The sequence below is a fragment of the Marmota marmota genome, unplaced genomic scaffold (genome assembly GCF_001458135.2).
Source record: "Marmota marmota marmota unplaced genomic scaffold, marMar, whole genome shotgun sequence".
NCBI classification, from domain to species: domain Eukaryota; kingdom Metazoa; phylum Chordata; class Mammalia; order Rodentia; family Sciuridae; genus Marmota; species Marmota marmota.
Window position 1 is genome coordinate 89,593,384 of NW_026000026.1, and position 26,841 is coordinate 89,620,224.

Consider the following 26,841-nt stretch of genomic DNA (forward strand, 5'->3'; position numbering starts at 1 on the left):
TTTGATGTTTTAAAAACTTACAATGTGCTACATACTATAATGGAAATACAAGACACCAAATGACCTTCCAAATCAGGCCATGTACTTACAGATCTGTATGCTTTGTTTATGAAGTATTCTGTTTAATCAGAAAGCACATTCCTAGGAACTTCATGTTTCTTTCAGTTCTAACTTGATGCCCTCCAGCTCTGTGCAGTCCACCCAACGGTATAAGAAATAAAATCAACTGATCCCTTCTCTAGGTTCCAACATAGTAAAAAAAGACTTGAATGCTTGTTTTAAATACAACAGTATGTTCTTTGAAAGAATAAATAGTTTAGAAGCATTTTTTTAAAGTTGTAGTTGGACATAACACCTTTATTTTATTTATTGATTTTTATGTGGTGCTGAGGCTCGAACCCAGCGCCTCACACATGCTAGGTCAGCGCTCTACCGCTAAGCCCCAGCCCCAGCCCCAGCCCCTGAAAAAATAAATAGAAATGCACTCAACAATACAGTAGGCTTTAAATTAAAATGTACTGAACCTGTGTATATGATATGGAATTTATAATAAATGTTCTGTAAATTCCTAATCTTTCATTTGTACTTTTTATTTTTCTATTTTCAAATTCCATGACTAAACAGAAAATACATATAATCATTAATAAACTTGATGCTATCTTAGATTATAATGAGCAGAACAACTATTATTAAATATGACCCACACTTCCAATTTCTATTTTAATATACTCAGTATCAACAGAAATCAGGAAATTTGAAGTGAGGATTTCTCTTCCTACTCTACCCATATATAAAATGGATATACCATGTAGAGTCTGGCTAGATTTTACAGAAGAAAAGGGGAGAATAAAAAAGACATGCAATTTTATTGGAAGTTGCTAAGAAGCATTAATCCGGAAAGCAATCATTTTCTTTTGAGTTATTTTTATTTTATAATTAGTACCAATCAAAGAAATAGAAAAACAAAAACTTCATATTCAAGAAAAAGTGAAACACTGAGTTTCTCTTGTTATCACAAATATTAATTTTTGAGAAGATAAAATACTGATATTATTTCTCACGTATAGAAAAAACAAAAATACATGATTTTTTTCCATTTCTATAAAAATGTAACAATGTGGGCTGGGGTTGTAGTTCAGTGGCTGAGCACTTGCCTAGCATGTGTGAGACGTTGGGTTTGATTCTCAGCACTGCATATAAATAAATAAAAATAAAGTTCTATGAACAACTAAAAAAAAAAAATGTAAGATGTGTTCAAGTTAATGAGTGTAAATGTTTGAAAATAATTTGTCTACAATTAACCCAGAGTTGAGGTGACAAACAGCTGGCAAACAAAAATAAAACCCAGAACATTTTGTAAGACTTGATCTTATTCCTGCTTTTTTTTCCTTTAGAGCCCTTTGTCTCCCATTGTGTTTCCAACAAAATATGTTGTAATATTTACCTCTTTTTTCAAGCACCACATTATTTCATACTGGAATTATGATAGTAGTATTGGTTGTCCAAAAATTTTGAATAGTTAAGAACTGCCTTGGATACTTTCACAGTTATTAGGAAATATCCTGCCAAGGTTGCAAGTTCAAATTTCCAGAATTACAAAAAAATTAAAAACATTAAATAATAAAACTCATGTGACACTCCTTTTTTTTTTCCCTACTCTTAAATCATGCTTATATTCAGTAGTTTTTGAATTAGGGTTTAGACAAATGAAGCAATTCAAGATTCAGTTCTTTGTTCAAAAACAAATGGTACCAGCATTCTCATCAGTTCTGCAAATAAATGCCTGAAACTTGTCCTTTGTTTTCAAGCAGGAGTAATGAGGTTCAAAACAGGATGGATAGCGTTTATCTTTGCCACATCTTCTCTTATTAATACAGAAGAGTATTTTAAGGCCACCACAGATTTATCTTTATATAAACTTGACCTACAACGAAAATCATGACTCTTTTAATATGTTAAAAATGCAACACAAGGGTTTAAGGAATATGACCTATTCAAAACACTTAAACCTGTAGAAACCACATGCTAGACAGCAAACTGGGATTTCAATGTGATGATCTGTTTTTGAATGTTGTTGCATGAGTGTGAGAACAGTATACACTGATCTTTTAAAACACCACTAAGATTTCCTGTTTATCCTTTCAAAGGTCACAAGTAGAGTACAGAGGGCTATTAAACCAGAGCATCTTGCTCTACTTTAAGAAGCAAGGAAAAGTTCTGCCTTGTAAAAAATTAAATTAGAAATTACTTGGCCTTAGGGCACTGGCTTAGGTGACTGTAAAATTTAGAGAATTTTTAGTGTGCTGTTTCTGGTACTTAACATTAAAAATATGAAAACAAAACCTTTCTTATGTACCATTAGTAACAGTTCAACAATATTCTACTTAAGTCTAGAGATGGAAAATAACCTCACCATTATAAACATACCGACACAGTTAAAAAAAATTTTGCATTAAAAGTCACTCAGTCAGCTAGACATGTAGCATCCACCATGTATCAGACACATTACCAGGTATTGGGACAATAAACTTGAGTAAAATAATTCATTATCTTAATAAGTTATAAGTTGTAGGAATGGCATGAAAGCAGACCACATAGCAGAAATATGAAGGGTTATGTAGAATGGGTGGTTAATAGTTCTTTTGGAGAGAGAGTGGAGGTGCTGGAGAAAGTTTCTTAGAGCTAGATATGTGAAGAACTAGGTATTGAAGGATGAGTAAGTATTGTTTCTGGTGGGAGAGAAATATTATGTTTAAAAAATCTGATAACAGTCAAGGAGACATGAAAGAGATTCCTATGATTGAGATTCCACATAGCTGGTATAAAAAGTATAGAGTAGGTAGAAGACAGAAAAGCAGCAGAGAGATAGCTAAAGCAGAGATTACAAAGGGTCTTGTATGCAAGGTGGGGGAAAACCCCATTTAGATTTGCATTTTAACTAGAGTCACTGATTTTAGTACAGAACATGATTTGAAGAGGTGAGATGGGGCAGGAAGTTAAGAGTAAGAACCTGAATTAAGAAGCATTTTGTAGTATATATTTGTAAAAGTGGAAATGTTCAGTCAATAATTTTAACATATGTTGTTCTGTCTGAAAAAGGGTACATCCCTTTTAAAGCCCAGAAATGGTGAATAAGACTGCCTGTCCACGCACCAACGTTTGTTTCAATAATAGGTATTCTGATTCACATGAATACAACAGTCATTAAATTTCATGGTGTACATTCTTACAAATTATCCATAATCTAAGTTATCTACTTAGCAAGTGTCCCTCAAAAAAGATTATCAGTAACTGTATCAAGACAAAAGCAAACAAAGGGAGAAAAAGGAAGTTAGAGAAAATGTGACGGGATAAGGAGAACTAAATGAAAAGATTAAATAATCACGCAGATGGAGACATTCTTACTGGAACCTATACTACCTAACCTCATGGAGAAGTACATTATTTGTTACCTCTCAGTGAAAACACTATCCTGAGCTGAATGTATTTTTTGGGACCTTTAAAGTGATCAGTAGGTTTCAAGAAATTATTTATTACTAGTTTCCATAAAGAATTAGAGGGAAATGATCTAAGTAAAAAGGGCATAATTATGAAAGAAACTTAGGGGTCATACTACTAACTGTTATAGATCCTGTGGCTAGAAAGGGCCCTGATGTGGGTATGCTTGAAGAGTACAGAAAGTAAATGAAAAGCAAAAAAAAATAAAAAATAAAAAAATACTACACCTCTTCCATATTTGGACCACTGTGTGTAGTTTTCAGGTTACAGACCTGAAGGAAGAAAATATGACTCAGGAAACAACTTAAGGTTTAATTAAATTGTTTTACAGATAAGAAACAGGATTTGGGGGCTAAAAGGAAGAAAAGCATGCCTGACCTACTTAGAACATATGAGCAAGAATAAAAAGCACTTTAGTTATGTGAGCACAGTTCTGTGAAGCAACTCAGACCATACAGAAACTTCTACCTAACAAACTTATCACCACAATCTAATAATAAGTAAATATTTTGAATAAAATGATAGTATTAATTTTGAAAATACACCTAATTCAACACTCCCTTCCTCAAAGTTTCTTCACTGTTTTTCTAAATACCATACCCTTTTGGGTTCTTTGTCCTTCTCTGGCTACACTTTCTTAAGTTTCTTTTACTTAAACAACTTCATCTTCCTAAATATAAAATTTTAAATTGTTATGTCAGAACAAGAGACTAACAGATAATATGGTTAATTGCCCCCTACCCCCAATCCTGAAAACCACCATAAAACCTGGGCTTACAAAAACAAAGCTCTGCAATAAGGTACTAGAAAGTTAATGAAAGTAGACAGACTGATGAGAAATCCAAACTTAGCATGAAGCAGGTAGCAAGCTATGCATAACCCCAATCACTCTTTGCTTCACTTGTAACTTTTGATTGTTTATATCCTTGAAACTCTTAGAAATCTTATTTAGAATTCAACTTTACTAACAAGTCTGATTTAATAACAGGATTCTTTGAAATGGCTAACAAATAAAAGACAAAACTGTCAAAATATAGTCAAGATTAATGATACTTTTAATATGATTACTTTAGTAGTGTAAGTGAACTAAATGGTAATTGATACATATAATTAACAAAATACTTAAAAAAAAATGTATCTTTTACCCTATGAAGAATTTCATTTTAAGCACAGTGTGGGGGAAAAAACACCAAAAACAGAGTATGTGAAATTACAGAAAGCAAAAAGAAAAAGATCACTGATTTTTAAAAATGCATAACTTGAAATATCAGAAAAATCTAAATAATATATGATTTTACATAAAACTTCTACCAATCAAAACCTATGGTATTTTTCTTATTTGTGATCCACTAATTACACCCCCTCAAAAAAGAAGCATGAAGTAGATTGATCTGAAAAGCTGATGGAAGTATAAAAGGTGGTTTTAATAATCAAGCTGAGCGCATAAGATTAAAACAAAGGGAAAAATAGTTTTAAAATAGAGACGTTAGGCAGCAGGCAGAACAGTCTCACAGAAGAATACACAAGTTCTCAATGTACAAGAATTCTCAACATAGGGAGAAGCAACAGACTCAGAATCTAAAAAAAAACCAACAACAACAACAGATAAAGGTAACTGTGTAATCTTAGTTACGAAGAATTAAAGGATCTGAAACATAAGTCACATCTTTGGGCCTTTTTTTTTTTTAAGAAGGTATCATATCATGTCATTAAATTATCTCATCCAATCTTTAGGAGAGTGAGTGTAGATATTTTTCAGGAAATTCCCATCTTACTGATGCAGTAAGGTGGTTAACTCCCATTTGACCCTGGGAGAGTTACTTTTTCTAAGCTTCGGATTCTTTTTCTGTAAGAATAGTATAATAATGATATCTAACTCGTGAGACAGAGAATGTAAAACACAATGTCATGTTAGACACATAATAAAAGCTTCGTAAATGCTACTTATTGCCTTTATTATTGAATAAGTGACTTCTTACACTGTTTGAAATGTCATTTTATGGCTTAATTTCATCATCTACTTTTTCAACTAAATAACTTAGGGATTTGTAAGTGTTGATAAGCTAACTTTAGCTCCCAAAGAAAAAGAAACTGTTTCAGATGTCAGTTTTTATGTTGGTAATAAAGTTAAAAGTATGCATAATATTAGGCATCAAAGACTTGGGATTCATACATGATAGTCTATAAAATTAGAACCTATGATTTTATAGCATCATAAAGATCAGGTCATTCATTTTTTTTTCTTGGCTAGAAAAAACAAACTCCCATTTCTAAAAACATATTGGGTTTTCTTCATGAGGATGTCATCTTGTAACAAAATACCCTGTTATCATAGAAAGCAAGTATAGGACAGTATGTCATGAATAAGACTATAAAAATCTAGTCGTGTATGAGCCAAGAAAAAAATTTCTCTGGAAAAATGAGTAAGTAGAGGTTTTCCGGCAAATTTAATAGAGACTGTGAATTTAATGTTTTGTGACTATTTCTGTGATATTCACATAGAAAAATACTTCCTTAGAAAATTAAGAAGTGCCTTTCAATTAAGAAAAATTCTAAATGTATTTGCTTCTTTTAGAAAAGACCAATTTTCTAAATGTACCATTCATAATGAAATTTGACAAGAAAAGCAAACCTATAGTCTTTCTGGTGCTACTTTTATTCTGCTTTTCATATTTAAATTTAATTCAGTGTTTAGAGAACATTACAAAATAAGCTAAAGTTAGATTAGCCAACCCAGACCACCCAACCCCCTGCCACAAGCTAATGGAGTATACATACTATACATTTTATGTCTTTAAAAGAACATACTGGCTATGAATTTAGCTTTCTACAGGGTCAACAAGTTCAGAGTGGTCTTACATCTGAGGGCAAAATAGAAAAACAACCTATGATAGTGACATAAAAACCTTGTAAATAAATGAACTTTTAACACTGGGTGTGATTTCCTCTGCTGATGAAACTTAAGAATAACAAAAAAACAAGCTTTACATAAAGATCAAGTAGGACAACTTTCCTTTCTAATGAACTAAATCAAATTAATTATTGAGAGTTATAAAAGGGAAGTATTCTTATGATTAATGAGAAATCTTTTTGTTCTCAAACTCTTCACACTCTGCATATAAACTTAATAATATTTATTGTTTGTTTTCCACCACAAAATAAAATCATATAGTAGATTAAAAACTGAGTAATTTAGGACTACAAAATGAAAGATACTACAGGGAAAAACTTAGGTAGGCAATATAATTTAGTAGCACCTTGTTTAAGAGAAAGTGGAAGACAGAGCTACTTTATCACATCCTATCTTAGCACTATCCTCAAAAATCTCCAAATATTTTTTTGTTTTAGGAGTATTATGGAAAAAAAAAGATGTACCAAAAAAAAAAAAAAAAAAGGCTGAATGATTCACAAAGTGAAAACAAATAATTAGAAGTCAAATACAATATCCCCCTGCCCCCAAATGACTACATAAAAGGGGATTATTACTTTGAGAAAGAAAAAATATATATATAAAATGAATTACATGAATTTCCTATAGGGAGTAAGGGGTAAATAATAGAAATAACCACATTCACACTGAAAAGTACTTCCAAAACCTGTTTTAATTCAGATTAACTGTATAACTTTATCCTACGCAACACTTTACCATCCTTTTAAAAGGAAGAAAGGGTGAGAAGCTTTGATGATCTAGCTCAATTAAAATACTGTTAGAGAATTCTCTTGCTTTTATCTAACTCAAACTTGGAAGTCATACCAAATTATAACAGTAACATACATACAAAATTACCCTGTAATTAAGATAATTGCTAGTACCAAATGTTGTTTTTTAAGTTCTGCAATAAAACAGTCTCCCAGACATTTAATGGTATGTCATTTGGGAAATGAAAGTTTCTATAAATTAAGAGCATGAAGAAGACCTAAAAATTATGCTAGTGAAGAGTCTGGCTGAAAAAAAAAAATGAATCATGTTGGACTAACAGTAATTTTATTTTAAGTTACTACAGAACTGAATAAAATGCTAACAGTACCACATAAAAAATTTATTGAGTTGGCAAAAGGCAAGGCATGATGTCAGCCACCAATATCACCATCCACATTCCCAAAGACCATGAACATTTTTTTATAATTTTTTTAATATTTATTTTTTAGTTTTTTTTTTTTTTTAGGTAGACACAAGATCTTTATTTTATTTTTATGTGGTGTCGAGGATCGAACCCAGTGCCTCGTGCATGCTAGGCGGGCGCGCTACCACTTGAGCCACATCCCCAGCCCAGACCATGAACATTTTAATTCTAGAACTCAATTTAGATTATGTGCTTTAAGTGACACTAAAAATTAAGCCCTCACTCATGAGACATTATTAAGCATACATTAGTTTAGTCTGGTAGTTTTGACTTATATTAATCTAGCACTTTAAAAATTCAGAAAAAAAAAAAACATGGAAAACACAAGATTAAACATATAATTTTCTAAATGTTCTATATGCTTCACAAACAGACCCATATAAATAAGCCCTGAGGAATATTAAAATAAATTAATATTACACATATAGAAAATGTAGGTTGATAGGAGACACAGAAACACACCTATACCCACAAGTCCTTACCTTCATGGCATGGATTTCTTCGAGTAATCGCTGTGCCCGTCTTTGGTTTTTTAATAGTGCATCTTTAGTACCCCTGCAAAAAATATAACTTGTAACCAGAGGAAGTATAAATTTTCATGATGTACCATAATGGAAAGTATTTTAATTTCTTTAAGAAAAGCATATTAAATCTCTAAATGACAAACACTCTATCTTCTATTCTACTACCTCTTCTTTCTCCCAACATATACCCGAATATTATAAATAAAGTATTTAAAACAGGCAAAAGAAGCATTGTCCTTGTGTTACATTAATGTTTGCCCATAAAATACTTTGTAACTAACATTAGTGATACAGAAAATACAAAATAGTCTCTTTTTTAAAAAAATTACATGGTATAACAGTAAGATAATAAATACTTCCAAGAGGAACAAAAGATTCCAAATTACTTAACATTCAAGAAAAAAGTGATATACAATCTTCATAACTACTCTACAGTATTTCTAGATTTTTAAAACTTTTTCAACTTCTTAAAATGACTTCTAATAACATAAAACACATAATAACTCTAAAGAATTCCATTCTGATGTCTAAAAGGAGAATTAAAAAAAAAAAATCAGAAGAATTCATCCTATGTCTTAAGCAAATATGGTCCAAACCACAGAAGGACATGCTGACACAACACATTCTATCTCAGTCATATCTCTACAAATAAAACAGTGATAAATGAGTAAGATATTTAATTATTTCTCTACATTTCACCCTCAAGTTTGTAAACATCAAATAAAAACAAATTTTGACATTTTATTAGGCATAAGATCATCATTTCAAATGACTAACTTTTTTGATTTCAGTCTGCCAACACTCCTGACAAGTTTTCGGATAACCAAAACTCGGATTCTCTTCACTTCTTTTCTCATCTTCACAACCTTTGAGAAATAAAGTAAAAAAATTAAAAAGACCCTTAATCTGGAACAAACATACTTTAAATCTTAATACTATAAACTTCACCACTTTAACCAAATTTTTATCTAACTATATTCAAAGTTTGATTAATTCACATTTCTTCCATAAATAGTGAAAGAATAAATAGTCTAAAAATGTGTGTGAGGGCTTAAGAGAACACAAAGTATGAATTTTTAAGAAGGCAGAATATTCTCAGAAATTACAATTTTAATATCACACTTATATCTTCTAGGGCTTGGAACATAATAGATCATGAGTTCTCTGAGATCAGAGACTGTAATATTAATCATCTTTATATTCTTGTGGTTTAAAGCAAAACTAGAGAAAATCACTATGTGAAATAAGCCAGACTTAGAAAGTGAAGGGTTGAGTATTTTCTCTCATAAAAAGAAAGAACAACAAAAAAAAGGGATCTCATAAAAGCAGAAGGAAGACCAAAAGAGTAAAGGTATTAAGAAGGAGGGAGGAGAATTACACGGGATAATACTGAGAAATGAAATCTACTAAATTATGAACTGTCCATGTATAAAAATATTGCCATGAATTCCATTTATATAGATATAATTATAATGCACTAATTAAAATCATGATAATAAGAATAAAAATAGAAGGGAGATTAGTAGACTAAGCAAATCAGGGAGAGGAAATAGGAGAAGGAAAGGGAAACTATCAGGGGACAAGGCTGATCAAATTATGTGTATGTACAAATATGGCATAATGAATCCCACTACTGGGTACAATTATAATGATCCAATAAAAATAAATTTTAAATATGTAATACATTAAAAAAATTAGTGGTAGGAAACTGATTTAATAACTTTGAATTAGCAAAAGCAAACATGAAAATAATTTTATTTTAATATTTAGAAGGTATCTTTTGTTCTTATTCTTTAGTAATACATTATTTCAAGCATAATTCTAAAAGAAATCCCCTAAACACAAAGGTATGTTTTGAGTAGGCACATACATACACAAAGAGATACATACTTTAAGTCATCCCAATAGAGAATGATAACAGAATGATAGTTCAAAGACATGAAATATTCTAGTCATGAAGAACGTTTTATAATAGTACAATATTCAGTATAGTAGCATGTTATTACTGAGTTTAAGAGTCACATCTATCCAGGGGGGGTGGCATATGCCTGTAATCCCAGCAGCTCAGGAGGCTGAGCAGCAAGAAAACTGGGAGTTCAAAGGCAGCCTCAACATCTTAGTGAGATCCTTAGCAAGACCCTGTCTCAAAATAAAAAAGAAAAGGGGGATGCAGTTCAGTTAAGCGCCCCTGGTTCAATCCCCTAATACAAAAAAAAAAAAAAAGAGAGAGAGAGAGTGAGTCACACATCCACACATCTTATAATTTCTCCTGAAATGGTCTTCCCTTTTTTAATTTTAGAACTACATAAAATTCAATTCCAGTATAGTCTTTGCTGTGATTCCTTTAATAACTTCTTTAGTTAAGCGATAACGTCCCCATCCCTACAGTCCTTGTATACTTTATAGGTTCTGTTATTAAATCATCCATCTCACTGTACTGTCAATATTTGCTCAGACAGATGTCTTTTTTCTAGACTATAAGTTCCCATTAGGCAGAAACCTTGCAATATAATATTTAAATATTGTTTTCTACCCCTTGCAAGACTGTCTAAAATATTCAACTCTTCAAATTCTTCTTACAAAAATAACAAGATCAACATCACCCTGTTTTTTCAAGGCACTTGAATCTAGCTATGACACCTTCTCTTAGTCTTCCAATTAATATCACCCCACCTTTGGCCCCATTCCTTGTCTTTGAAGATAACTGTAACCAACTCACAACTTCTTTCCATACTGTTTTGCCATTATTCCAGGTAACATACCAGATATTTTTCCTATCAGTATCACATCCTCATTTTTTGACCTTTCCTTTTCTCATGACCTAATCTATTCCACCTCAGCCACCTACTTCCATGGCCACTTCTAGAATCACTAATTCAGGTCACAATGTGATCAGAACTTTTGCTATTACTTTGCTTGTTCAACTCCACCTACCAGAACCATCTTGAATTTATTAGGACCACTGGTTCACAAACCCTTAAACTTTCTTTTCAATGATTAATCCTTTTTAATTTTTCTGCTTTATTATCCAATCTAGGTAAATGATCTACATACATTTGCCAATACCTTAAACGTTTGTTTCCCTGGCAAATAAATCTTGAATGAAAACAACATTCTGAGTTCTTCATGACCTCACATGCACCATTCTATCTACCACAAATTTATCATAACTAACCTCAAATTGACCTTTATCTTTCCTACTTATCTCATTGAATTTTTTTTTCTGGTCAGTTCACTATAAAACTATTTTAAATATTGTCTGTTTTAAACCTCTCTCCTAAAACCTCTGGTCTCTTTGCTCTCCTCTTTCAAGTTCAGAGAAAATAAACATCATTTGGAAATCATCATCTTTCTATTACTATGAATAAGCACTTACTTATATTACCACTCTCCTTTATTAGTCAAGTTACAATATAAGCCCAAAACATATGTGAGGTTAAACTTTTAACTACTTCTGGAGACTATCCTCTTCTGTCCTCCTAGAACCTTTATTCTAGGGATTATTGATCTACTCTAGCACTGCCATTCTTCTCCTCTCAGTGGATTTGTATTCTAATGTTTTTTTGTTTTTTTTTTTTAAAGTTGACTGCATCATTTTCATCAAAAAAGAACTACTGAAGGACTGCCCCTTTAATAAGACAAAGACTTCTCAGTGCCTAGTTCACCAGGACCACCCTTTCTCTAATTGCTAGTAGAGTTAAGCTTCTAGGAAATGTCCAAACTCACCAATTCCATTTCTGAAAGCCACACAAGTTCAGTATGATATTTATTCTCCTCAGTCCGTTTAGGACACTTCCAAAAATCCTAAAATCCAACAAGGAGTTTTTAGACTCCATTTCTCTTGAAATCTCAAAAGTATTTGATATTCTTGGCCACTTCCTCCTTCTTTGGAATATTCTCCTCTTGGTTTCCATGACAGAAATCTCTTCTGGTTTTCCTCCTTCCTGTCTAGCCATACCACCTTGGTCTTCTTTGAAGACTTAACCAGTTCTACCCAACTATGAAATGTTAATAACTTCAAGGGACAGTTCTAGACCAATTCCTTTTTTTTTTTTTCATGCCATTAACATGTGATTCTACATCTGAATATTGGTTTAATTTGCTACAAAGGTGATGCCAAAATTTTTACCTTCAGATATAATCTCCCCATTTAGCTCCAAACCCAAATGTGCAACTGGCTTGCTTGATACTTCTTTTTTGAGCATTCCCAAATCAGCTGAAATTCACAATGAAGCCCATGTCTTTATCCTTAACTGGATCCTTTCATGGTCTTTCATTATTTCAGAGATAGAAATCTCCCCTGCTTTTTTTTTTTTTTTTTTGGTACCAGGGATTGAACTCAGGGGCGCTCAACCACTGAGCCACATCCCTAGCCCTATTTTGTATTTTATTTAGAGACAGGGTCTCACTGAGTTGCTTAGTGACTCCCTTTTACTGAGGATGGCTTTGAACTCATGATCCTCCTGCCTTAGCCTTTCAAGCTGCTGGGATTATAGGCATGTACCATGGAGCCCAGCCAGGAAACCCTTTTAATGATAAACCTAAGGTTCATTATAGGTATCCTTCCCAAACTCTGCACAAAGAATCTACAATTAAGTCCTATTTACTTTATCTCCTAATGATCTTCCAAACTGTACCATCTTTTTGGTTTTTTTCCATATTTGGCCTCTTGGCAATCTTATCTGAGTTACTGTACACCAATTCTTGCCCTTCTCTGGTCACTTATACATAATGTAGTCAGAATAAAATTAATTAACATAGATATGTCACACTTGAAACTCTCTTCAGTAGTTTCCAATTGATCTTAGCATGGACATAAGGGTATTCTTTTAGTTCCTTGTCCACATCATGCTCACATTACCACAAAGCTTTTACATCTACCCTTTCCTCAAGAGGAGGAAAGATCTCTTTCTAGATTAGTTTAACATCTGTTTATCATGATCTGTCCTAACATGTCATTTTTGAGGGCACTTTTCTGGCTCCCCTGAGAGGGTAAAAAATTCCCCATAACAGAACTTAGGAATACCCAGACCCCTAGAACTTATCATGACCCTTAATATTTTTCTTTTAATCTTATTATGTTTAATGTGTCTTCACCTCTCAGATTATATATTCCATGAAAGTCAAGTATCTGGTTTAATTCAACAATGCATCTTAATACTTAAAATAGCGTATGGCATATAATGTATGTTCAATAATATTTGTTAAATAAAATACTCATCTGTCATTTACTGTTTCAAATACATAATATATTAAAAGAACACACTGTTAATCAGACTTGCTTTCCCTTAAATATATGCGGGAAATGTTTTTTCAACGTTAGATCTATTTAGTTAAAAAAAAATCACATTTTACATAAATGAAAAGCATTTTAGACAAGGTTTAAATGAATCAAAGAAATGCTGCATTTCTTAAGGTGAACTACAAGAGTTTTTAATATTCTTTTTAAAAAATGTCATCTATAAAATAAATTAATAAGTGATAGTTATGTGTTAAAACATAGTAAAAAATGTTTCTAACTGCTGAATTTTGGAGGTGGTTAAGATGATGATATGTCGTTTACTAACTACTGTTAACCAAACTCTGAAAACTGCAGTTGCAGAGTTGATCCTTGGTTACATTCCAGTCATGGGAAAGCTAGTCTCCAATTTTAAAATTCCAATTTAAGAAGTACTATGTTTGTCATTTCTAGATAAGGAAATTCTAAAAGCAATGAGAATGCTTAATATATGTAGTTTCATGCCAATACATCACACACAAAAAAAATGTTTCCTAACCTCACTTTCTTAGTACTTGTATTCTTGTAGAGAAATTTGCAAAGTTTAGTGTATAAGAAATAAGTATATTTACTTTATATAAAAACGGAATCAAAGTTTTATTTCTTTCACAAGTGCCCACTCCAAATGCAGCTTTACTTTAGCAAAACTGATGAGTAATGGCCTTTTGAGTTAGGCTTTTAAAGCTTGCCAACTTATTTATCACCTAGGAACTATGAAGTTGGTTGACAGAACCCAGAAGTCAGCAGGCACGCCTAGAATACCCAACCATGCCAGAAGGCCAGTACACTGCTTAAGAGCAGCACACTTGGCAAATTCTCTGGCCAAAAGCAAGCGGAAGTATCTGTTAGAATGATGAAAAAATTACGGTGTTGTTTGGAAAGGAAAAAGGAATAAAATGAGCAAGGAGAAAATAGAGACATAGTGATGGAAATGAAATATGCTGTAAAGAAAAAAACAAAATCAAAGAAAAATGAAAGGTAAGTGTTTAGAGAGAGACAAAGAAGAAAAAAATCTGTAGGCTATCACCAAGACTGATAAATTGCACTGAGGAATGTCCAACAACAAGAGCATGCACTTTAGATAATCTATCAGATCAGAAGAAAATGACTTAAAACTTACATTACAGAATGTACATTGCTAATGGTGATATAGCACTTGGAACTTACGCATATAGATGCCCTCAGAGCTAATCTGGTAAAACCTAAAATTAGGGTAGCCTGGATCAATTTTTGGTTAAACAGTACAAAAATATGATCATAAACAAAGTGGAAACTTTAATATGCCTGCTGGAAAATGACCACATGAGCAGAATAAAAAGTCAATTAATCCAAGATGGCAGGCCAGAGGGAGGCAGTCGCTCCATGACCTGGATCTCAACTAGTGGGAATACTGCTGCTCTGAGATAGAGGACCCCTACACAGCTGCTCTGGTGTAGAAATCACCAGTGCTGTGCCCCCATGCAGGGCTCCAGGCCTCGGCATTAGAGCACGACCCAGGCTCCGAAGCCCAGCTCCCGACTATTAGCCCACGTAGGGCTGGCAAGGGCCTTAGCAGGATCACTGCATCAGCACCTGCACAGAACTCCCAGAGGCTGCTCCACTCCCTCACAGGACACACAGTCCCTACCCACCCACAGGAACGCTGCCACTCCCCTGTGGACCCCCATCTACAAACGTGGGGCTCCTCTGGTTGCCTCCATCTTGTAATTCGGCAGCTCCTGCCATATTCCCCTATAGTACGGTAGTAGTCTGCCTGCACCTGGGGACATCCTACAAGCTCTGAAGACAGCCCAAAGCAGTAACACTGCACACAACAAAGCTCATCTCTGAACACATTGGACAATGCCATCAGCTGACTCCCCACACCCAAACTGATACCCTGGCGCTGGAAATGGCTCACCTCCATCTTTGGTCACCTTCCTCGCCATCTCTGGTAGGGGCAGCTCCCAGATTGGAACTCCAGCTGGCCAGGTTTCCAAATCCTCCTCTTCCTAGAGACCCAGCACAGTGACTGCCCAAAACAAAACAGCTCTCGGTGGGACCGGTGCATAGTGCTACCAGGGTGCCGCCCAGGAGAGCCCAGGTGAGAGAGGTCCCTTAATTGGGAACTAGTAAGGGAGAGGGAGAGAGTGCAACAGTTTGGAGGTAACAGAGATACCAGGAACTGGGAAATATTCAGGCAAGATAGGGAGATAAGACTGGGCACTCAAGTCATATGAGCGGACCCAAAAAGTGACACTTGAGGTGCAGTCTCCCTACAGGGACTCGCAGGTGCTACACCTTACTTCCAGGTGCCCTGCACCAGGACTAACCTTCCCACCCTGGTTACCTTTACCATCCTTGAGGGTGGAGATACCAGATAACAATAGACAACACACCTATTGGATGAGAAGGGAAGCAGGACAGATACTGATTTCCAATGCAAACAGTAACAATCCTGGTTTCTTCCTTTGAGATTTTTTTTCCTTCTCTTTTTCTTCTCCCCTCTATTTTCCCGCCATCACATCTCCAACATAGGTGAAACCAAGTACTTTGCATGAATTAGGATTTGAGGACTGGGACATCTGAATAGCATATTATAGTTGTGTTGTATATGCTGTTTTGTTTTTTTTTTCCTCTTCTTTCATTTTCCCTCTAATTTTTACTATTTTAACATCTTTTATTTCTTATTACATATATGTGTTTGTTTTATTTACTCTACTGTCTTCCAACATACTTGTCTACCCAAAATTACATCCTGTCTATTCTCCTGCTACTAACTCTCTTCATTAGATTTCTCTTTCACACTTCCTAAGATATACTAACTCTATATCTCACATCCTGCCTCCTCAGCATATTATCCTACACCTCACCCCCAGTTATTGTCCACCTTCAGAAACTGTAAACCCTTTTACAAACCTACTGATTATATTATAGATAATAATCAAATTCAACATTTCTGTACACTGTGACCAAATTGTAAATGTCTAAATAGCAATTAATTGTTTATAGGTGGTAATTGTTTATATTGGATCTGTTAACATTGTCCTTCCCCACAAAAGAGAGGTATTGGAACCCTACAGGAGCACTATAAGCCTATAGGGTAAAAATGATGCCTTGGATCCACAGCACTAGAAGGAAAGACATATGAGAAACATGAAAAGACAAGTGAAGAAAGTGCCCCAAACAAATCAAGATACCACATTATTAGAATCCATGGTTATCACAGCAGAAGAGATGATAGAGGAGTTCAGGATGTACATGATTAAAATGTTCTGTGAATTAAAGGATGATATAAGAGAGCAAATACAAGCAGCAAAAAATCATTTCAACAAAGAGCATCATAAACAAATACAAGAAGCAAAAGATTACTTCAGTAGGGAGATAGAGGTTCTTAAACAAACAAACAAAAAATAAAAATCCTTGAAATGAAAGAAACAATTGAAGGCATCACCAATAGAGTAGACCACTCAGAAGAGAGGATATAATGAAGACAAAATATATAATCTTGAAAAGAATGTAGACCACACAGTGAAAACGGTAAAAAAACCATGAGCAGAACATTAAAGAAATATGGGATAGCATAAAAAGACCACATTTAAGAGTTACTGGGCTAGAGGAAAGGCATAGAGTTCCAAACCAAAAGAATGAACAGTCTATTCAAAGAAAAAATATCAGAAAACTTTCCAAACATAAAGAATCAATTGGAAAACCAAATTCAAGCACCTTTACAGGACACCAAATGTACAAAATCCCAACAGATCCACACTGAGGCACATTATAATGAAAATGCCCAATATAAAGAATAAAGAGAGAATATTAAAAGCCACAAGAAAAAAGAATCAGATTACATACAGGGGGAAACCAATTAGGGTAACTGCAGATCTTTTAACCCAGACCCTGAAAGCCAGAAGATCCTGGAGCAACATCTATCAAGCTCTGAAAGAAAATGGATGCCAACCAACAATCTTCATCCAGCAAAATTAAGCTTTAGATTTGATGATGAAATAAAAACCTTCCATGATAAACAAAAATTAAAAGAATTTACAGCTAGAAAACCAGCACTACAAAATACCCTTGGCAAAATACCCCATGAAGAGGCAACGAAAAACAACAATGAAAATCAGCAGAGGAAGGTATTATACTTAAAAAATAATAATAATAATCAAAGGAGAAACCAAGTCAAGTTAAATAACAAGAGTAAACAAAAACAGTGGGGAATACAAATCATGTCTCAATAATAACCTTGAATGTCAATGGCTTAAACTCACCAAAAGACATAGCACACTGGATTAAAAAAAAAAAAGAACCAACAATATGCTGCCTCCAGGAGACTCATGTGATAGGAAAACACATCCACTGACTGAAGGTGAAAGGCTGGGAAAAATCATAACACTCACATGCTGTGTGGAAGCAAACAGGGGTTTTCATCCTCATATGAAATAAAGTAGACTTCAAGCTAAAGTTAATCAAAAGGGATAAAGAAGGATATTTCATACTGCTCAAGGGAACCATACACCAACAAGACATAACAATTATAAATATTTATGCCCCAAATAATAGAGCATCTATGTTCATCAAACAAATTCTACAAGTTCAACAGTCAAATTGACCACAACACAATATTCTTGGGTGACTTTAACACACCTCTCTCACCACTGGATGGATCTTCCAAACAAAAGCTGAACAAAGAAACTACAGGACTAAACAATACAATCAATAACTTAGACTTCAATGACATAGATAGAATATTTCATCCTTCAACAAGAAAATATGTTTTCTTCTCAGCAGCACATGGATTCTTCTCTAAAATAGACCATATGCCACAAAGAACTCTTAGCAAATATAAAAAAGTAGAGATACTACCCTGCATTTTAACAGATCATAATGGAATAAAATTAGAAATCAACGATAAATTAAAAAATTAAAAAATAAAAGCTACTCAACACCTGCAGACTAAATAATATGCTACTGAATGAACAATGAGTTGCAAAAGACATCCAGGAGGAGATTTAAAAATTTTTAGAGGTGAATGAGAACACAGATACAACATATTGAAATCTCTGGGACACTATGAAGGTAGTACTAACAGGAGAGTTCATTGCATGGAGTTCATTCCTTAAAAGAAGAAAAAGTTACTTAACATTACATCTCAAAGTCCTAGAAAAAGAAAAAAAAATCAACATCAAAAGGCAGAAAATAATTAAAATTGGAGCTAAAAATCAATGAAATTGAAACAAATGAAAAAAAGGACAAAAAGTTGGTTCTTTGAAAACAATAAATAAATCTGACAGATCCTTACCTACGCTAACGAAGATAAGGAGAGATAAAACTCAAATTACTAACATGTGATGAAAAAGGTAATATCATGACAGACACTTCAGAAATACAGAAGATAATTAGAAATAATTCTGAAAACTTGTACTCCAATAAAATAGAAAATATTGAAGGCATTGACAAATTTCTTAAGTCATATGATTTCCCAAACTGAATCAGTATGATATACATAATTTAAACAGACCAATATCAAATGATGATATAGAAACCACCATCAGAAGCCTGCCAACCAAGAAAAGCCCAGGACTGGATGGATACACAGCCAAGTTCTACAAGACCTTTAAAGAAGAACTAACACCAATACTCTTCAATTTAATTTCAGGAAATAGAAAAAGAGGGAGCACTTCCAAATCCATACCATGAGGCCAATATCACCATGATTCCAAAACCTGGCAAAGATACTTCAAAGAATGAAAACTTCAGACCCTGAAAGCTAAAAGATGCTGGAAGAAGATCCATATCTCTAAAGAACATTCTCAGTAAAATTCTGGCAAATCAAATATAAAACATTATCAAAAAGATAGTGTACCATTATCAAGTAGTATTCATCCCAGGGATGCAAGGTTGGTTCAACACATGGAAATCAATAAATGTAATTCATCACATCAATAAACTCAAAGATAAGAATCATATGATCATTAAAAAGCATTCAACCAAATAAAGTACCCCTTCATGTTCAAAACACTAGAAAAATTAGGGATAACAGAAACATATCTCAACATAGTAAATAAAGGCTATCTGTGCTAAGCCCCAGGCCAACATTCCCATTTTAAATGGAGAAAAATTGAAGGCACTCCTTCTAAAAACTGGAACAAGACAGGAATGCCCTCTTTTACCACTTCTATTTAACATAGTTCTTGAAACATTGCCGAGAGCAATTAGACAAAAGAAATTAAAGGGACACAGATAGGAAAAGAAGAACTCAAATTGGCACTATTTGTAGATGATATGATTCTATACCTAGAAGACCCAAAAAGTGCCACCAGAAAACTTCTATAACTAGTAAATGAATTCAGCAAATTAGCAGGATATAAAATCAACACCATAAATCAAAGGCATTTCTGTATATCAGTGACAAATCCTCTGACAGGGAAATGAGGAAAACTACCCTACAATAGCCTCCAAAAAAAATAAATAAATAAATAAAATACAATACTTGGGAATCAATTTAATGAAAGAGGTGAAAGACCTATACAATGTTTTCAGAACCCTAAAGAAATTAAAGAAGACCTTAGAAGATGGAAAGATCTACCTTGCTCTTACATAGGCAGAATTAATATTGTCAAAATGACCATACTACAGCACTATACAAATTTAATGCACTATACAAATTTAATGAAAGTCCACTCAAAATCCCAATGACATTCCTCATAGAAATAGAAAAAGCAATCATAAAATTCATCTGGAAAAATAAGAGACTGAGAACAGCTAAAGCAATCCTTAGCAAGGAGAGTGAAGCAGATGGCATCTCAGTATAGCAGACCTTAAACTATACTACACAGCAATATCAAAAAAGGCGTAGTAGAATTTACAGGGAAATGAGGAAAACTACCCTACAATAGCCTCCAAAAAAAATAAATAAATAAATAAAATACAATACTTGGGAATCAATTTAATGAAAGAGGTGAAAGACCTATACAATGTTTTCAGAACCCTAAAGAAATTAAAGAAGACCTTAGAAGATGGAAAGATCTACCTTNCCCACTTGAATCAAAGTGTGGAATATGTCAAGAAATTTGTAATGTTTTGAACAACCCACAATAAAAAAAAAAAAAAAGGCGTAGTATTGGCATCAAAACAAACTGGTAGACCAATGGTACAGAAAAGAGGACACAGAGATTAACCCACATAATTACAATCATCTTATACTAGATAAAGGAACCAAAAATATACATTGGAAAAAAGACAGCCTCTTCAACAAATGGCGCTGGGAAAACTGTAAATCCATATGCAACACAATGAAATTAAACCCCTATCTCTCACCATGCACAAAACTCAACCCAAAGTGGATCAAGGACCTAGGAATTAAACCAGAAAATCTGTGTGTAATAGAAGAAAAAGTAGGCCCCAATCTCCATCATGTGGGATTAGGCCCCAAGTTCCTTAAAAAGACTCCTCTGCTGCAAGAATTAAAATCAAGAATCAATAAATGGGATGGATTCAAACTCAAAAGTTTCCTCTCAGAAAAAGAAACAATCAGTGAGGTGAACACAGCGCATACAACTTGGGAGCAAATTTTTACCCCTCACACATCAGATAGAGCACCAACCTCTAGAGATAAAAAATTTAAAAAGCTAAACACCAAAAACCCAAATAATCCAATCAATAAATAGGCCAGGGACCTGAGCAGACACTTCTTAGAAGATAATATACAGTCAATTAACAAATATAGCAAAAAAACGTTCATCATCTCTAGCAATTAGAGAAATGCAAATCAAAACTACTCTAAGATTTCATTTCACTCCATTCAGAATGGCAGCTATTAAGAATATAAACAATAAGTGTTGGCGAGGATGTGGGGGAAAAGGCACACTCATACATTGCTGGTGGGACTGTAAATTGGTGCAGCCAATATGGAAAGCAATATGGAGATTCGTTGGAAAACCGGAAATGGAACCACGGTTTGATCCAGCTATCCCTCTCCTTATTCTATACCCCAAAGACTTAAAAACAGCATACTACAGGGACACAATCATGACATCAATGTTTATAGCAGAACAATTCACAATAGCTAAATAATGGAACCAACCTAGATGCCCTTAAGTAGATTAATGGATTAAAAAAATGTGGTATATGTACACAATGGAATATTACTGAGCAAAAAAAGAGAATATAATCATGGCATTTGCAGGTAAATGGATGGAGTTGGATAAGATAATAGTAAGAGACCTTAGCCAATTCCAAAAACCCAAATGCCAAATGTTTTCTCTGATATTAGAAGGCTGATTCATAGTGGGGTAGGGAGGAGGAGCATGAGAGGAATAAACAAACTCTAGATAGGGCTAAGAAGTTTGGGGGAAGGCAGGGGGCATGGGGTTAGAAATGATGGTGGGATGAGATGGACATCATTATCCAAAGTACATGTATGAAGACACAAATGGTGTGAATATACTTTGTAAAAACAACCAGAGATATGAAAAATTGTGCTCTAATATGAACTGTAATATGAACTGTAATGCATTCCGCTGTCATATATAACAAATTAGAATTAAAAACTTAATTAATTTTTAATTAATTAATTGACTTTTTAATTTAAAAAGTCAATTCAAAGTTGGGCATGGTGGTGCTTGCCTGTGATCCCAGTGATTTGGGAAGCTGACGCATTAGGCTTAAGATCCAAAGTTTGAGGTCTGCCTCAGCAATTTAGGGAGATTCTGTATCATTAATAAATAAATAAATAAAATAAAAGTCTGGGGATGTAGCTCTGAACCTATGAGTTCAATCCCCGATACTAAAAGCAAAAATAAAAAGTCAATTGAAATGCAAGAAAAGGAACTATGAAGAGTCAAAACATGGCAATGCTGAACTCAAGGAAATTCCAAAGAATTCTCTAGTTATGAGGCTTAAAAAAATCCAATATGTCATGTAGTAACTCAATTAGTAGAATAGTTGCATCATGGCTTAATCATGCACCAAAACCCCCTTCTGTAGTGTAGTTCTACACTTCAACAAGCACATCCAGCTGATGATGTTCTGTAGTCAGGAAAATAATGTTTTACAATGTATTACTATTTTCATTAGATATTTTTAAAAAATAAATTAGCTTTCTCATTTACAGAGTCTCATAAGCTTAAGTTTACTGTAAATATGCTTTTGAGAGAATGAGTGTTAATTTTGGAGTGACAATGATACTGAGTTTCTAACATATGAAGTTGTCAGCAGATTGGTCCATATGCAAATTTAAGTCCTTTGCACTGTCTCTCGGCTTGCCATTTGCTATCCAATCAACAGGTAAGCTTCTACTGGTGATGTACTAACTACATTATGTATTTGGTTAACCTGTAACAAAAACTCATATTAGTTAGGAAAATCTGAGTATAGCTATGTGTATTAGAATGCATTAAAACTTCTGGTTACCCATTACTCATGTATCAGACTGGCAGTTTTTTTTTTTTTTAATGGCAATGCATATTGTTTATGAGGCTGTGAGGAAATAGTCACTGTCATGCATTTGGTAGAAATGCAAACTATATTTTCCTCCTAATGGAAAATTTGGCAATACTTAGCAAAAATCCTACTTCTATTAATCTATCTAGAAGACATACATCCAACTATAGGAAAAGGTTAGCAGGATTTTTCACTGTAATATTCTTAAAAATGTTGCCCTAAGAGATAAAATATTATATAAAAGCATACAGCAAAATAGTATTTTAAGTTAATGCTAGAAATCTGGATGTATTGTCATGTATAAACTTTAAAAATAATGTGTTTTGTGAAAAAAGAAACTTACAGAATGATGTACATGATACCACATTTATGTAGGACAATTATCACAAAGTTTGAAAGTACACCGTACTGTATACTAAGTACAGATAACTGTTACAAAATTATAAAATGTATAGATTAAAACATACACCAAAAGAATAATAATTATTTCTCAAGTATAAAAGGTGAGTGGAATTAAACATTAAGACAGCTTAATACTAATAACTACTAAATTCAGCAATTGGATTATAAGGGCATTTATTTTAATATTTTTCATGTTTAAAGTATTTCATATTTAACAAAATTTATTATAGTTTTAGGAAGAGGATTTTAATCTGGCCATTTGGACTGATAACATTGTTGAATTATACTTTTTATTTCTGATAAGCAAATATATATATATATATATATATATATATATATATATATATATATATATATATATAAAACTAAACTTAGTAATTGTAACTTAACCATTATTGAGCATGTACTGCCACCTAGCCAAATTTACCAGAATTATTTAACAACCAAGCACAATCTGATTCTCTTCTTATGGATAGACTCTCATTTACTACTTCAGAATAAATTTTTTAAAAGTGCTATGTATCCAATTACAACATATGAGTTTTGTAACTTTAGAAAAATATATAAAAAGGGTTCTTTAAATTCTTATCTTTCACAAACATCATTTTCTTTTTTGTCATTTTAGTTTCTAAGTTCATATGCCTCCACTCACATTAAAGGGGTATATGTTCCAAGACCTGCAGAGGATTTGTGAAACTGTGGACAATATTTCTTCTACATGTAGCTACCTATGATAAGTCTGTATTCATTTTGATTTATAAATCAGACCCAGTAAGAGAATATGAAAATAACTAATAATAAAGTAGAACAATTATAACAACACGTAAAAATGTTGAACTTTATGGCTACTACTTAGTAAAACAAGGGTTATTTGAACACACCCAGTGTGATACTGTAACAATCTAATGACCAAAAGGGCCACATGGGGTAGTATGTAGCCTAGGCAATTCAGCACAAAATTTCATCACTCTACTCATATTTAAAATTTAGAAAGTATTTATTTCACGAATTTTACATTTAATATTTTCTGGTGTACAGTTGACCTCAGGCAATTTAAATCACAGCAAATAAAATCATTAATAAAAGTAAAATTACTATAAGAAATGGCAAGGAATTTTCTAATGAGTATATTGGTAATTTTCTATCAAAGAATAAAATAATGACAGTTTTCTACAAAGGCCAGTGATACTCCTATGAAATTAAAATACTACACCAAATCATTTCACTGCCTAATTCTGAGATGGGCCAAAGAAACAGATGAATAGAATTAATCCCATCTAGCTTGCAAATTCTTTACTTATTAAATGCTACAGCACTGTTGTTTTTGATTGTGCATCCTTCCTTCTATAGTTCTTCAGGGGGGAAAAAAAGTCAACATTTAGAGTATTTTCCCCTCATTTGAACATTAAGTCAATATTAATTGTGCTGACGTATTTTAATTTTTCCAACATATATTACCTGTAGATTAGTCCTATACTAGATGTTAGGGAAGTTGGTATAACAAAACAGTTAAATATTCTTTTTTTAAAATATATTTTTTAGTTATCCACGGACCTTTATTTTATTTATTTATATGTGGTGCTGAAAATCGAACCCAGTGCCTCACACATGCTAGGCAAATGCTTTACCACTGAGCTACAACCACATCCCCAAATATTCTCTTTTTGAAATCCATATAAAGTACTGAGGAAGACAAAACATTCAATAAATAATCATATTATACAGTACAAAGTGATGCTACAAAGTGATATAAAAAGGTAAAAGTAAATTTTTACTTTTCCAGAATATATGTATTTTAAGAATCTGGAGTGAATTATAAATTCAATTTTGTCCTTGAAATTTTTTATAACAATAGAATTATTAAGAGTAGTTGACACTAGAAGTTAAAATATAATTAGTGCCTTTGCAGGTAGGCTTTAATTTACATAAAAGACACTTGGGAAATTTAATGTATTATAAAATTAGTTTGTCACATAACTTTTTAAAAGAAAAAAATAGATTAAAAATTATGAAACAAGGATTCCTAAAAAACAAATCACAGCTATGATTACTAGTATATCCAAGATAAGAGATTTATAAGCCTTTCAACATTTGATAAAACCTTTGGATTCTTTTTCCCATAGAAACAACAAATTTACATATAGTTTCAGGTAGTTACAGATCCTTGGAAATACATCATCAAATTCCCAAGAGATATTAAGACTAATTCAACAAAATAGGTACTGAGGATATGATGATGACTAAGAATTTAAAGCCAGGTGGAAGGGATATAAAATCTTTCATATAGACACACACACACACGCACACAAAGTATTGCACACACTGCAAAGAAATGATGGTATGAGAAATTATAAAAGGGGTAAATGAAAACCAAGAACAATTTCCCTGCAAAAGAAATAAATGAAATAAGACTAATGAGAAGAAAAACAGTTTCAGATAAGATGATCAGCATGTGCAGAGAACCTGTAGAGGGGTATAAGAGGTAGCACAGAAAAGTCTGTGCAGTTAAAGTACAGATACTTCAAGGAAGAGGTATATAAGAGAAAGTGAAGAGATTGCCCTCATTTGGGTTAGCCTTTATCAAAAGCAACCTACTGAGTTTTAAGCAAGGGAGTGGATGTGATGTGTTCTAAAGACAGCACTCAAACTGCAGTACGAGATCAGACTGAAGTCTGATAAGAGTCAAGTTAACTAGCTGTGGAAATAGTACAGTAATTCTGGTTGTAGACATAATCTGGATAAGGACAACAGTGGTGATGGAAAAAAAATGAAAAGATTAGAATTAGTGAATTTGAGCTTTTTTTCCAAGTATATTTTGTTTCTTCTTCTTTTTGTTTTTTGCTTTGATGGGATACTGTTATAGCAAGAATTGCTTTGCCCCATTGATGGATATCCCCTGTCCAAATGGGGTGTCCTGTCAGATCTTAAAAAAGGAGACTATTCCTGCCCCAAGTCATAAATTAACAGTACTGGAACCTACTGCCACATCCTTTGTGACCAGCAGCCTCTATCCTCCATGGGCAAAAGGGGATGAATAGCAGGGCAGAGGCCAAGTTCTCTTTGCCCATTTTTCTACAGCCCAGATAGGTTTTGGGGGATATTTTTTCACCCCATCTTAGGGTTAGTGTCCTTGAACAAACAATTAGATGATCTGCAGTCGCAGATCTGCCTGGGGCCAGCTGAACAAAACAGTGCTGGCAATGTCGCTTTAACCTTTTCTTCTGGTATCCTGCTATCCTCACACACCATCTGGCATCTTCAACTTAGTTCCTGATTGTTCAGACCCCTTATCATGCAACTGCATAAATGACTGTACATACAGAAACTCTTCCATATACTTTACCCCTGACAGACCAGCTTCAACTGCAAAATTATATAATAATCCAGAAAAAACATTCAAAATTTAGATTGTATTACAGTAAAACATGTTTCTCTTAGATAGGCTTATACCTGTAAGTGGCCCATTCAGCCAAGATCTCTTTTCTCTCTAGAGACTACTGGTAAGATCAACCCAGCACGGCCCATGTCTCAAAGGGCCAGCAGCAGATACCAAAAAAAAAAAAAAAAAAAAAAAAAAAAAAAAAAAAAAAAA

General features: G+C 33.5%; 1 protein-coding gene across 3 annotated transcripts in view; it reads right to left on the bottom strand.

Moving 5' to 3' along the window:
* Srfbp1 (serum response factor binding protein 1) overlaps positions 1–26,841 on the bottom strand; it is a 66,794-nt gene that overhangs the window by 35,704 nt on the left and 4,249 nt on the right. Inside the window, exons 2-4 of one of the 3 annotated variants that reach the window (XM_048811854.1) lie at positions 15,325–15,435; positions 8,924–9,012; positions 8,105–8,177 (exon numbers count right to left, since the gene is read on the bottom strand). In XM_048811854.1, the coding sequence (XP_048667811.1) occupies positions 8,105–8,177; positions 8,924–9,012; positions 15,325–15,330 (168 nt within the window). In that variant the 5' untranslated portion in view covers positions 15,331–15,435. The remainder of the gene's footprint in view (positions 1–8,104; positions 8,178–8,923; positions 9,013–15,324; positions 15,436–26,841) is intronic. The other 2 variants (XM_015486803.2, XM_048811855.1) reach the window with 2 other exon arrangements.